At 36.0% G+C, this 14,364-nt stretch overlaps 1 protein-coding gene across 8 annotated transcripts in view; it reads left to right on the forward strand.

Moving 5' to 3' along the window:
- The window catches only part of wasla (WASP like actin nucleation promoting factor a), a 65,676-nt gene that overhangs the window by 48,353 nt on the left and 2,959 nt on the right, over positions 1-14,364 (forward strand). For 3 of the 8 annotated variants that reach the window (XR_015525496.1, XR_015525497.1, XR_015525498.1), the window contains 2 exons: positions 6,882-7,396; positions 10,187-13,426. Coding sequence is in view for 5 of the 8 variants with exons in the window: in XM_087310245.1 (XP_087166371.1) it covers positions 3,066-3,083; positions 6,882-7,396; positions 10,187-10,292 (639 nt within the window). In the remaining 3 variants the exon portion in view is untranslated. 8 annotated transcript variants of the gene reach the window in all.

Genomic DNA, 14,364 nt, shown 5'->3' on the forward strand with positions numbered 1-14,364 from the left:
GGCCCACAGCTATTAATTATATTTGGTGTTTGGTTCTTCATATGAAAAAGTTTAGACACCCCTGTTTAAAACTAACCCATTTTGCTGTTGCCTCTTCTTGTAAACAGAGTTCAGACCATTAAAGAAAAAAAAAAAACAAGCTGCATTTTCTTTTCTACTTGTCTGAGCTGGCAAACATGGCACAAACCTAAACGCAAAACATTATTATATTATCTCCAAAGGATTAGTTCCCTCATGAAAATTAGCTCATGATTTACTCACCCTCAATGCATCCTAAGTGTATATGAATTACTTCTTTCATTTGAATCCAGTCAATGTTATTTTTTAAATTATCTTGTGGTAGGTGTTTACATACAAATAAATCCCTCCCATCCATTATAAAAAATGCACAGGGCTCTGGGATTGAGTGAAGGTCTCCTGTTGTGAATTGATTTGGCTCCACCAGATGGACAGGTGTGTGATGCACATACAAAATTGAAATTAATGCAGAAGAAAGGCAAACAAAATGCAGTCCTGTTTAGCTGGTGGCATTTAATGCATGAAAACAACAGTGTCAGTCTCTTACCAAAAGTTATACTAAACTGTTTATAAAATTTTTAAGTTTACTGTCTAAAACACAAACATTTGCTATAGGAGATTTTTCTTCAACTCCCAGAGACACTTTGTATTATGGATGGATGTGCTTTATTGGACTTTTTTCTTTAACTGTTAAAGGTAAACACCCACCCCTTGTGTCAATGTGGGAATGTTGAGAAGCCAAAAATATACAGTATATATAATTTTACTAAAAGAAGTCATAGACATTGTGGATGACTTGAGTGTGAGTAATTCATGGGTTACCTATTTTGGATGAACTACCCCTTAATATTACTGAGTTTGTATAAATATTTATTTTCTGTCTTTCTTTTTTTGTTTTATTTTTTTTTTTACTTTTATACATTTCTTGTGTTCAGGGGTTTTCAATCAAATATTTTATTTTTATTACTAAGAGGTTGGCCCAAGAGTTAACGTTAACTTCAAACAATAAAAAATTGGTTCTTTCAAAAGTGACAATCATGTCGGTCCAATTCCCTGAGATCTTTTAACATTTTGGGACAAGTTAGGTCTATAGGCAGATTTCATATAGGATATCTAAACTTTTGTCCTGAAGATGATCAAAGTCCAGAAAAGGAACCCAAAACATTTGGCAAAAATTTTAATGTGACCAGTGGCCAGTTCAACTGTAATCATACAAAGCTCCAAGAACACTTTGTTGTGCTTTGGAGTGCACCTTGATGTGACGTTATGTGAAAAAGATGATGTTGCAAACAGAAATGTTTTTTTTTTTTTTTTTTTTGGCACACGAAAGTGTTCCTAGGTTTTCTATTTTACTGATCTAGGTGCAAAGTCTAAAGTGCATGCTGCAAAAGCATTAGGGCATGTCTGAATCCAGTTTTGCTATTTTAAGGACTGAAAAATATTAGTGTCATCTTCCATTCCCTTTAACAGTCAGTTGCATCTCGTCATGGCGTATTTGCTATTTACATGGTGGGCTTTGTAAGTGGAAAAACTAAGCGCTTTACTAGCAAGAAAACAGTTAAACAGACCAACTGCAGCACAAGGATAAAGAATGAGCCTCCTACATTTGGCCTCTTCCTCTTTCTCTTTACTTTTACACCATTACTTTCATTGTTATGGAAACTGTGTTGTACGCACTCCACTGAAGACAAGCTCAGCTTCTCCTTTACAACAACCACATTACTGCTGCCGCTGCACCAATCCGCCTGTCAATCTCACGTTCCATCCTTTCCTCACTCGTGAACAAAACCCCGAAATACTTAAACTCCTCCATCTGGGGTAAGGACTTTCCTCCAACCAGGAGGAAATTTTGCTAATTTGCTAATTTCCAGCTAACAAAAAAATAAACAACGATATTTATATTCAAATACATGTCCTATTCTTGTGCCCCTTATAGTGATGCAGAGGTCTTCAAAACCCAACATGTGGACAAATCTAAACTTTTGTTCATTTATTAATTTTCTGTCGCTTTTACGTGGCCTGGTCGTGGGGGCAGTAGTTTTAGGAGAGAACCCCAGACTTCCCTCTCCCCAGACACTTTCTCAAGCTCCTCCGGGGGGATTCTGAGGCATTTCCATGTCCAAAGCTGCACCTTGAAATTCTGTCCTAAAAAATTATGAATAGAATTGGTGACAAGGGGCAGCCCTTCCGGAGTCCAACATGCACTGGAAACAAATCTGACTTATTGCCGGCATTGCAAACCAGACTCCTACTTTGTTCATACAGGGATGACTATCATGCCATACACATCTTGTGTCTTATTGCGTCGGGTGTATGATCGAGCCCCTAGAGTTTTATATGATTACATTTGAACCACTAAAGTAAAGTGGAATGTTTTGACAATGTTTTTGGTTCTTTATCTGGACTTTGTTCATCTCAGAACTTTTGTTGTCAAAGAAGGACCAGAGAGCTCCAGAATTTAATCTAAAATATAAATTTTGTTGTGATCTGAAGACCAAAATAAGTCTTGGGGAATTGAAACATAATATGGGAGAGTAATTAATGATGATTTTCTTTAAACTTTGGTCTACACTGGAACCATACTCAACTATAATAACGAAAAGTAAATGTATAATAGCTAAATAGAAATGTTCACAGAATAAAAACTAAACTAGCTAACAAAACCAACGAAACAAAAAAAATATACGTAGCAAATTTAAAAATAGAATTGAAGTAAAATGTAAATGTGCCATAACCTTGCTAAATACACTAGAGGCAATGGTGCAGAAATAGTTTGTCTAAGAAATTGCTAGTTAATTTTGGTTGGTTGCAAAGACATTGGAAGTAACTGAAACTGTTTTTTCTTGAATTGTTTTTACTCTGTACTAGTTTTTTCAGTAACTTTTCTGTCCCCGCTGAAAACAAAATGCTACATAAAACAGCACAGTCAACATATCGCATTAAAATAATTTACCTATAATGTACCTCAGAGGCTTCATCTTGGGAGTTGGGTACATAACGTACATCAGCATTTCTACATTTGATCAATATTTATTGTTTTCCTTCAGGTCCTCCAAGGTGGTGTGGTAGGTAGTGTGTGTGTCTTGCTGAGTTAAAACCTTTCAGATTTGCATGCATTAGAGCTTAGAATTTTTGTATGCTGGCATGGGTTTCAGACTTTGAAGTACATCTTCAGTATGAGAGTGCCATTTAACCAATGATAGCATTTGAGCATACATGAGTATGATTCATTATTCTAAATGTATCTACTGCCATTTATCTTTTTGAAAATGTGCTTGATCCCATAATATGTGATTTATGACAGTGTGAGGTGTTGATTTTTTTTTTTAGGTGAAAAATGTTGGATTTTTGTTCTCTGAAGTGAAAGTTTTGCTGTGGTTTTGAAGACTCCATGAAATAGATTGACTAGGTTGATTTAAAATAAAATGTTCTTTCATTGGATAAAACTCGAACGATAGACCTTAAGTAACAAGTAGTTATTTTCATTTAACTTGCTGGCTCTTAACAAACTGTAGCTGTATACGTATTATTAACAAATGATTAGTTACTTAGCTGTGTGGATATTATGGGGGAAAATTTTATTAAATAAATATTATTATTTGTGTACTTCTTTGTAAGAAAAGAATTGACTTTACTTTTAACTATTAATGGAATTTCAAGAGTTCACACTTAGCTGATGATTGTTTAGCAATGCTGTCTAAGAAAGCCCTGAGCTCATAAGATCCCTGATCCTTGAGCCTCTCCTCTTTGCAAGGCGAGAAGGGAATTTGAGCTCAGGTAGATTGAGAACTCCCCTGTTGTAGTAGCTAATGAACAGATTGTGATTGCTCTTAAGAGATAACCACTTACTATAGGTGCTGATTTGGATTAGTCAATTAACTTAAGTTGCATGTTTTTGGACAGTGGGAGGAAACCCAGGAGAAACCCAAATGAGCACGGGGATAATGTGTAAACTCCGCACAGAGAGGTTGGCTGGCTTGGTAAGGACTAGAACCAGTGACGTTCTTGCTGTGAGGCAACAATGCTAACCACTGGGCCACCGTGCCACCCATCTAGAAAAGGAGTAGGGGTGGAAGGGGGAATTCTTCAAAACCTAGATGGCTGTCATATGGAACTTAGGGTATTTATAGTGGCTTAGGAATCGTCTGATTAGTGAATCATTAATCAAAAATTGCGGGGCCGGTTGCAAGCAATCATGAGCATGTGATCCTCTTGAAATTAGTTTATAAATAAACTTCACTTTGTAGCTACAGTATTTAATTTTTTTTTCTGTTTTGTATATTATCGTTGATAGTGTTATGTAATTGTTTATTGTAGTCATTTATAATACATGTTTCTTTTCTTTTGATTGTTTTAATTATTTATTTTGTCCATTTCTACAAGATGAAATTAGTTGCTTCTAGACTGAAGTTTTTACTTTTAAAACTCTATTTGGAAACAGATGCTTGAGTTAATAGACGTGAATTCAGAACTCCAAATGTGTTTTGTTTCATGGAGTCTTTTAAAGGGATAGATCATCTAAAAATGCTCATTCTTTCATAGTTTTCTCATCTTTTACTTAATTCAAACCTTTGCGTTTCTTTCTTCTGTTAAACAGAAAAGCAAATGTTTTGATTACTATTGACATACTGTAGTATGTTTTTCCTTATAAGGTAGTCAGTGCTTAAGGGTTTTCAACTTTCTTAAAAATATCTTTTTTTACCAAAGGTTTCAAAAACGACTTGAGGGTGAGTAGTGAGTAAATTGAAAATTTTTGGGTGAACTATCTCTTAGACTATGCTGATTTTGTATTTAAATACCTTACCTGATGGTGTGTTGTGCTTTTGTTTGTGTGTTAGAATAATTATTGTTGTACACATTTAGCACTAATACAGATGCTGTATCTATTGTATCTGCCATGTTTTCTCACTGACATTCTCATTATTTAAGACCATCTGGTTTCCAAAAGCACCTAATATGTATAAAGTTTTTAGTATTACGCTGTAATTCAAGAGTAAGAAAAAAAAAAAGTTAAGTAAGTCAAAATATTCCAAATGTAATAAAGTAATAGCACCATTTCCCCAAAAGTTTTTATTTTAAATGTTACATTTTAGACACAGAATTGATATTGTTTCTTGTTGTTCTTGTTGATAGTTTCACTAATGACCAACTTGTTCTTTTTATATTATATATATTAAGGAATTATATATTTTTGGAATTAATTTATTGAGCAAGGAAATTGATGATCCATTCAGAAAAAAAGTCACTTCCTGTCAGCCTTTTGTGCTTTCATTTTGAAAATATGCACTTGAAAATATCTACTTTACAATGTATGCATTATTAATTTTAGACTTTTATTTTTTAGCATTAATTGATCTTATTTAACATTGTACTTTTAAATATATTCTTTTAAATTCATCTTAAGATTATACTTTTAAGTAAATGTGTGTAAATAGGTTTGGAAACCTTTTGAGCAATGGAATATGTTACATCGACTTCATACCACCTACTTAAAATTTGTAGTGTTAAATTTTGTAGTGTTAACTAGGAAAGTTGAATGCACACAAACACATTCGGCTCACTATGATTTAATTAACATTAGTGAAATAAATCCCCAGTAATATGAATATATAAAATATTTGTTTTATTTTTTCCTAATATCGCAACAACCTTTATTTATATATCACTTTACTACAACCAAGGTTGACCAAAGTGCTTTACACAAGTAAAAACAAAATATACAACAAAACAAAAAAAGCAGACAATGCAAAACAATACAGAAATATCAATAAAATACATCAAACATAAATCAGTTCTTTGGGGTCCGTTCTTCATACCTCGCTTAAATCTGAGATGATTTGGCAGATCCTGGATCTTTAAATCTTAACAACTGATCTCTGGCTAATTTGGTTCTTCAAACAAGTTCGCGAATCAGATTAAAATGTCTGGATCAACTGATCTTAGATTGCTGCGTGTGTTGCGAAGGACAGATCTATCGATCCTCAAAGTCATGATCAACAATGCAACGATTGCCTGATGGCACAGCAGTGTAAAGACATCATCTGATTAATATTCAATTATCCATGTGAGCAAAATTACATAAAATACAGCAGCAAACTATTTGTTAAGTATGACATGCAGTAACTTTCCACATTTGTTGTGAGCTGCAGGCTTTACACTTTCATGTGTCAAGAGTATTCATCATGAATTTAAATGCATATCAATGTATTTAGTTCTACATTTAGAGAAGATTTTCTTTATTATAGCAGCCTAGGCCTACATTTTTTTATTTATTTTTAATCAGCGTAAGGAATAACTGTGTAAACTAATTTTGCAACAAAAAAGAATTTTGATATCGGTAAAGGTGTCAATCACTGGCATATTAGCATTCAAAATATGTACTCGACTGCATAAATTTTTATCCTTTTTAAAAAAGTTGAATATTATGCATGTACGCGTTTGTATCTAAAAAGATCATATCAATAAATTTTCTCTTTAAAAATATTTAAAAATATATATAAATATATATTAAATATATATTTTTATATAAAAATTATAAAAAGTTAAGAATTTGAATTTGGTACATGCTTTCAGTATTATCTTTGCCTGAACTGACCCAATGTAATGCCTGTTTATAGTAAATGAACCTGCTCCCAAGCAGGTTCGAGCTAGTCTCAAATGAGTTTTGAAGAACTAAACGATCCTGGATCGTGTCAAATCGTCAATATCCAAATCAAGCTAATTGAGTTATCCACGTACAGCAGTGTAACTGGCATTTAATTGGGGTCAGATGTGCTGGAGACTTGGGGCATAAACCTCTGATTACAGTTGTAATTTGTGTCTTTTTCGCATTTTATTTATTTTATGCTTGTCTACTCCTGCAGCACCCCCACCTCCACCCTCCCGTGGTGGTCCACCTCCCCCACCCCCTCCTCACACCTCTGGACCCCCTCCTCCACCGCCTCCCGTGAGGGGACGAGGAGCCCCACCGCCCCCTCCTCCTTCAAGAGCACCAACGAGCGCTCCACCGCCACCGCCTCCATCTCGGCCTAGCATGGGAGCGCCACCACCACCACCACCCAGCAGAGGGCATCCACCTCCCCCTCCACCTGCACCTGCCTCCATGCCGCCTCCCCCACCACCACCACCTATGTCCGGAGGAGCTGCGCCTCCTCCGCCGCCTCCTCCCCCACCACCTCCCGGACCTCCGCCTCCTTCTGAAATGGATGGAGGCCACGGTGAATCCACGCCTCCGCCCGCGGGTGGGAAGTCAGCTCTGCTGGAGCAAATCAGGGAGGGCACACAGTTAAAGAAAGTGGAGCAGAACAACAGGCCAGTGTCATCCACAGGACGAGACGCGCTGCTTGACCAGATCCGACAAGGCATCCAGCTCAAAACGGTGAGGATTATAAACGCTAACCGTACCTGATGTTTCCCAGACAACAGTGAATAATCACCTGCTCTGCTGTCAATTATTATTATGCTAAAGTAGGTGTTAAATGACCAGCTACCTGTGGCAGTGAAAGATTATAACCGGAGCTCATGTCAGAAAAAGATTTGATTTATTTTTAAATTACACTGTTTTGGTTTTTATTATTCTGTAAGGATGCAAAATTGATTTAAAAAGACATTTATGAGTTACAAAAGATTGCTGTTTCAAGTAAATGCTTTTCAGGAGACCATATGAAAATTAAGCAAAGCAAATGTTTTCAACATTTATGAATTGGCATCAAGTCGGCAGTGAAACATTTCAAATTTTGGTCCCACTTTATATTAAGTGGTCTTAACTAATAAGTACTTACACAGGAATTAATAGTTTGTTACAATGTACTTATTGTGTAAATACATGCTTTTACGGTGTACTGATGCTTGATTAAATACTATTATGTTATTACATATTAAATTAACTTTTGTAATTACATTTGTAAATACAACGTTGACCATCCCTTACACCTTAACCAACCCTTAAACCTACCCATACTGTAAAAACCTGTTCATAACCCAACCTCTATCCCAACTCAAAGCACCACAAGTGTTCTCAAATACATCATAAACACAGTAAGTACATTATATTTATTTTTTAAAGGAAGTACATAGTAGTTAAGGACACTTAATATAAAGCGGGACCCAAATTTTTATATTTCACACTGTTAGTATTTTACTGCATAAATTACTTAAATCAAAATTATTTAAAAATCTTACAAACACTAAACTTTTGAACAGTTGTGTATGTGAAAAATAAAAACAAAATGGTTAGCTGAGGAACTGTTTAATAACATAATTAATTGTAGACTTGTTTCAAATTTTAAATCTAAAGGTTTTTGCGCACATTGATGAAAACTGATCAAAACCAAGCCACCTTCTTTTGCCCCACGACTCAAAGTTTGCTCAAACCTGGGTTACCTCCCAGACTGGCTTTGTAAAGCAGCCCACAGGTGACTGTGTTCTGTAGTGGAGGTTAAGTGGAGTTAAAGGTGCTGTACTGTATGGGAGTTTTGGGCTCTTCTAAAACATAAAAATACCATAATATGTTTGCAGATATTTAGGAAACATGCTAAGTGAGCATTCTTGTTTATCTGAAAAGTAGTGCTAAAGAAATGGTAAGTTTTATGATCTAATTTGTACATATTTAACCTCTTTAAAATTAATGAATGTAGATGCAGCACCAGATGTAGATTTAGAGAGTCACAGTTCTAAAGTTCGATTTCAAACTGTTTCATTTTCATTCATTTCATTTTCAAGATCTGAGGTGAACTATCTGCTGCTGCTTTCAGTGGTATGGCATTTAAACTCACATTATTAGCATTTAGCACTGAATGAAGCACATGAGGTGTACCTGAGGTGATCATTGTCAGTTTTCTGTTGTTCAGCTCAAGAAGTAAAACAACTAAATCTAAATTTGACGTGTTGGTTAGAACACAAACTCATTTCAATTTAGAAAATATTCCTATTGCATGCGGTTGCTTTTATTTAGAACATGATTTAAATCAGCTTTTAGGCTTGATAGTCACTTACTCTTGTTGTTCCTAAATCTGGCAACCTGTGCTTGCTTGTGTTTTAATCCAGGAATGCAATACCTTGTTCAACCACTAGCAACCACAAACTTACACTCTGCACCTTTATATGTAAATGGGAAAAGCTTACTAGATCACAGGTGTCAAACTCAGTTAAAGTGTGTTGAAGCAGGGTTGCAATTAAACTATGTAGGGCTGCAGCGGTGTTTGACACCTCTGTACTAGATAAATACACAAAGAAAAACTGTGACTACAAGCGAGTATCAGAAGTTTAAAGTTGAACAGCACTACCTTGTGTACCAGGGTATTTCTGTTTTTCTTTAAGCAACATATAAAGTAAGTGATTTTGCATTGTGCAGTGAAAAAAGTCAAAATGTAATGCAAAAACACGCACAATTAACAAACAACGAGTTTTAGAAAGCAAAAGCCGAATCCCGGACGTTTTAAGAAATTTAGAAACCCAATTGGATAAATTTTTTTAAGTGCCAAAAAGGTGCATCTCTCTGAGTCTGCAGAGCACATGAGACTGTCTGTGGGAGTGTTGACATCTCGCACACAGAACGAAATGGGTAAACGAGAGGGGTTTTCCCACTACTTAATAGATTGCGTATGTTTAGTTATATTAGGCTGATACAGTATAGTGTAAAAAGGTGAAAGTAATAGTAAAAAAAACACCCGTCACTAAATATACTCAGCCGGTAATATACCCGGGCGGCGTTCCCAAGTAAAGTCTATGTGTGGTATGCACTGACACTTTTTGTGTGTATTACCTCGTCTTGTTGAATCCCTGAATACCTCCTCAATTTTAAGTAGCTTTGCAACAAAAACATCTGCTAAATGGAAATGTTCTGCACTATAGGCAAAAGATAAGAGATTACTTTTTTTTTTATTGGCATTCGTGAAAAAAAAGAAACGAAAAACAGATTTACCATCATGCTCTCAGTCAGTCATTATCAAATCTCATGGAAGAAGCTGCTTGCAAGAGATGGACAGATGGAAAAGATGTACACCATTTCATAACTATACCGACCATTTTCTGACTGAACCAAATTAATAGTTCTAGGAATGTCTTGGAAGTTTCTAAATCCTTATTTTCATCCATATTTCATAATTGTTATAAATTATTGGTCGTTAATTGTGGTGGTTGGCTAATTCTTCTGTTCTTGACTGTTCAGGTATCAGATAATGACTCAGGACCACCCACCCCTGCTCAGTCAGCAGGCATTGTTGGAGCTCTGATGGAGGTGATGCAGAAGAGGAGCAAAGCCATCCACTCCTCAGGTAAGTGCCTGCTTCACATTCCAAGAGGTTTATCAGAAATTGCCACTCAAAGGCTGCAAATTGGGTTTGTTTGTACCCTCTTTTGTATAGAAGCCCATTTCTGCCAGAGGATAATCAAAGAGATAAAACTTTAAAATCTAGTTTTGATATTGCAATTTTGAGTTTGGGCGGCAGAGTGGCTCTGTGGTTAGCATTATCGCCTCAGAGTAAGAAGGTCCCTTGTTTGAATTTTGGCTGGGCGATGTATTTTTATGTGGAGTTTACATGTGTTCGTGTGAGTTTCCTCCAGGTGCTCCAGTTTCCCCCACAGTCGAAAGACTTGTGAATTGGAGGAACTAAATTGGCCATATTGTATAAGTGTGTGTGAATGTAAACATCGCATAACTGCCTCCATTTTCATTGAAAAATACAAAAAACACCCTGCCTCGTTTGCTGAATATATAACAATTGCCATTATAAAAGTATAACGTACAATATGTTTATAAATTACGGGAAATAATACAAGCAATCATTCAAATGTGCAGAATCAGTGTACGTGGTTACATAAGTTAATAAATTAACTTGTCTTTGTGCTCAGCCAAAACACGGTACCTGAGAACAAGTGATGGATTCAAAAGACCAAAGAGTCTTTAGATAAAGACAAAATGAATTAATATCACGTGCAACAACTATAGTGAGATGAGATCCAGCGGTAGGTCCTTGATGAACTGTCTGACATGCGCTGCTCTCACCTGGGGTTTTGTGCTCAAAGCACCAGCTGACTTCCTGGAGCTCAGGTGTGTGCAAAAGCTGCAACGCATGCCAGAATGTGTAGGGTCACGTGATGTGCGTTCTGTGAAATGTTTGTAACTTTTTTTTTGCAATTGCAAGTTTATTGGCTTTTTTTTAACAGTTCTTTTATTAATGACAAAACGTTATATTTTAGAGCAGTGGTTCTCAAACTTTTTAAGCCAAGTTCCACCTCAAAAAAAATTGTCTCTCCAAGTACCACCATAATGACCGGTATTGAAATACAGTAGCGTAGTATGCCTAATTAAGCAGCGACAGCTCTGCACAGTTCAAAACCGTGTCAGATTAATTCTTATTTATAGAAATGTTTGTTATTATTAGCCACTTTAAACTTATAAATAGTTTGAACATTTAAACTGTACCGTGCTTTGAAAAAAATGTATAAAACGTCAACGTTTAATTTAAAATGCTTTTAAAAGTTAATAAAAAAATTGACACTGTACTTAAATGTAAAGTATTATCATATAGTAGTCTATTCATCAAAACCGGGAAATGTTCCTAAGACCTCATAAATATAGGCTATATGTCATATTATATATATATAAACTCTTTGATGATTTTTTTCAAAACAGAGGTTTCATGTATATATGACTTATTTGTATATCTTTAAAATCTCAACATTAACTTGTCTTTTATGAATTGGATTTACATATTTAAATTAGAAATTAGATCTGCTTACTGGGTGTTAGAGTAGGCTTTGTGTTTCAGAAAAGCAAGTGATTAAAATATACCTGTCAACATTGGGATATAAAAATGCGCCCCCAACAACCATTACAATTATGGACAGGAAATTAGCTTCAAATGATAGAATACATAACAAACATTAGAAAATTGAAATTAAAATAAAAGGTTTAGCCTATTAAAATCAGTTTAACTGATCATACCGGTATTATCGTATGTGTTAAAGGGTTAAAAGTGTGTTCATTTTTTTACTTGAATTATTCAGCGATTCTTTAGCATACCTCAGCTTTAGAACCACTGTTTTAGAGAAAAAAAGTAATTGCTACTTTTGAATTCAGATCTGTGAGAATTATACTTTTTTTCTATCTGTGTAATGTTTTAAACTTTAAAACATGTTTGGTGACTTATTTGTAGTTTTGATGTCAATTCTAAAATACCACAATTCAAAGAAAGCCACTGCAAGTTATGAACTCATTGTGATAAATATTATTGTTTTATTTTTACATGTTTTTTTTTATCACATTTTCGTTATTACAGGTTTATTGTTTTTTTTTACAATTCTGAGTGGATTGTACTATTTTCCTGTTAAATGTTTTGTAACTTTTTTGTAATGTCGAGTTTATTGGATTTTTTTGACAGATTTTTTATAAAAAGTTGCACTTTAGAAAAGTCATGTCGAGTTATTTTTTATGAGATGTAAATTCAGAAAAAGTCTGAATCCTCTCACAATTCAGGGTTTGTCTCTTTTTTTTACTTTTTTCTGTAATTTGTGAATTTTTTTTTTCGATTAATTCTTGTACAGTGGTCCCTCGCTATAACGTGGTTCACTTTTCGCAGCCTCACAATTTTGCTGACTTTTTTCATGCAATTTAACATGTTTTTCAATCTCCTCAATCTCCTCCATGCCATGTCTCCTGTACATTACAGAATGCATTCAGGTTTGCCAAATTTACATAAATCTCTGAAGTGCTGTACTGTATCTTTGCAAGTTTTCTCCACACAATGTTGACTAAACGTTCTGCACCGTCAAAGGCAACTCTTTTAGCACCCAAAAGGCAGAGGAAAATGCTAACCATCGCACAAAAAGTTGAACTTCTGGACATGTTAAAGGAAGGTAGAAGTTACGTGGCTGTAGGCGCAATTACAGAATAAATAAATGAAGATAAAATGGTTTGATCTTTGATTTCATTTTATAACACTGGACTTACTTTTTCTATAGGGGCTTAACTTTTATAGTGTTTAAAGGGAGATAAAAGTGTGAAAATGTTAATGAACGAAGGGTTTTACAGCCTTAAAACATTTAAAATAATTGTAGAAAATAAAGCTTACTACTTCGCATTTCATCTTGTAGGTTATTTTTAGAATGTAAAGGCTGATTTATACTTCTGCATTGAGTGATTGGCTTTACCCACGGCGCCTGCCTTTTTACTTCTATGCACCGTTTGTGCTGCTCTGCAATAACACTTCTGAAACACTAGCTGGCAGTAGGTTTTTATGATCCTCTGTGTCGTGTTTCTTTGCTGGTGTTTTGTTTTTTCTGAATGCTCCAAGTAGCTAAAACTCACTCATTCAGAGGCAGGAACAGGTGGACTTGCAACAACTTTAAACCATAAGGTAAACACAAAACAAAAGTTTCCATCTAGATCTCACAGGACTCCACACTTGTAAACACCAAGTGTGCCGCAAGCCTGCGTTTGAGTGAAGGTCTCGGCCGTTAGATCGCCCCCTGGGGGCTGGCTGCAGTACAAGTCATAAAGCCCGCCTCCTCCGTGTTAATGAAGGAGACTTGAGCCCAAATAAAAAAATGTATTACACTTGCAATAAAATGTCCCGAAAGATGGTTCTGGTCGATTAAGGCACTTGTTATTGTGCTGAAATAGGTGCAGATCTTCATTTTTGTAAACAGTTTGTTTTTAGCAGTAATGTAATGCTGGGCGTGTCATCGTGATTGACAGTTGTGATTGACAGTTTCTCAAAGCAGCGCTTCTGAGCTTCGGCAGAAGACTGAAGTGTTATTTTTCGATTTCTGTGTTATTTTACCATGACAAAATGAGTTCAGCAGTAAACCACAGTTTCTTACATACATGATCCTGGTGGAACACTGTTTATTCGCTAAGGTCAGGGCTTTTTTCGGGCGTTATTAGTTTGCTGATACACGCCTAACCACCCAGATAGCAAAATACACTCGAGCCAGTTCCAGCTAGATTCTAGCCTGCCGGAGACTTACCCCTCAGAGCTCAGACTGACTACCTCTGCTGGACCTACTCCGGATGCCTGGACTCACTGCCCGATTCCAGCCCGAGTCAATCAAGCCAGATGCGGCGACCGAGCGAGCCGGCGCTGCCGCATGCGAGCCGGAATTAGCCCGCGACGCCGCGAGTAGGATATGTGCGCTGCGGCCTGGAGCTGGCGCGATTAAATATATAAAACCCTCATATTTGTTAACGTTATTACATCCACTTGTGTTGATATGACAGCAAACGCATGCTGAGAAGTTCGGGGGGCGTGGTTGATTTTACATAAAGCGTTTGATTGGAAGCTCGACTCCGCTCATTTTCGCGGCTCCTCTTCTGGCTCCATCAGACTGTCCTTCTGCGCATGT

This window comes from Danio rerio, chromosome 25 (assembly GCF_052040795.2).
Source record: "Danio rerio strain M-AB ecotype USA chromosome 25, GRCz13ab, whole genome shotgun sequence".
NCBI classification, from domain to species: Eukaryota; Metazoa; Chordata; class Actinopteri; order Cypriniformes; family Danionidae; genus Danio; species Danio rerio.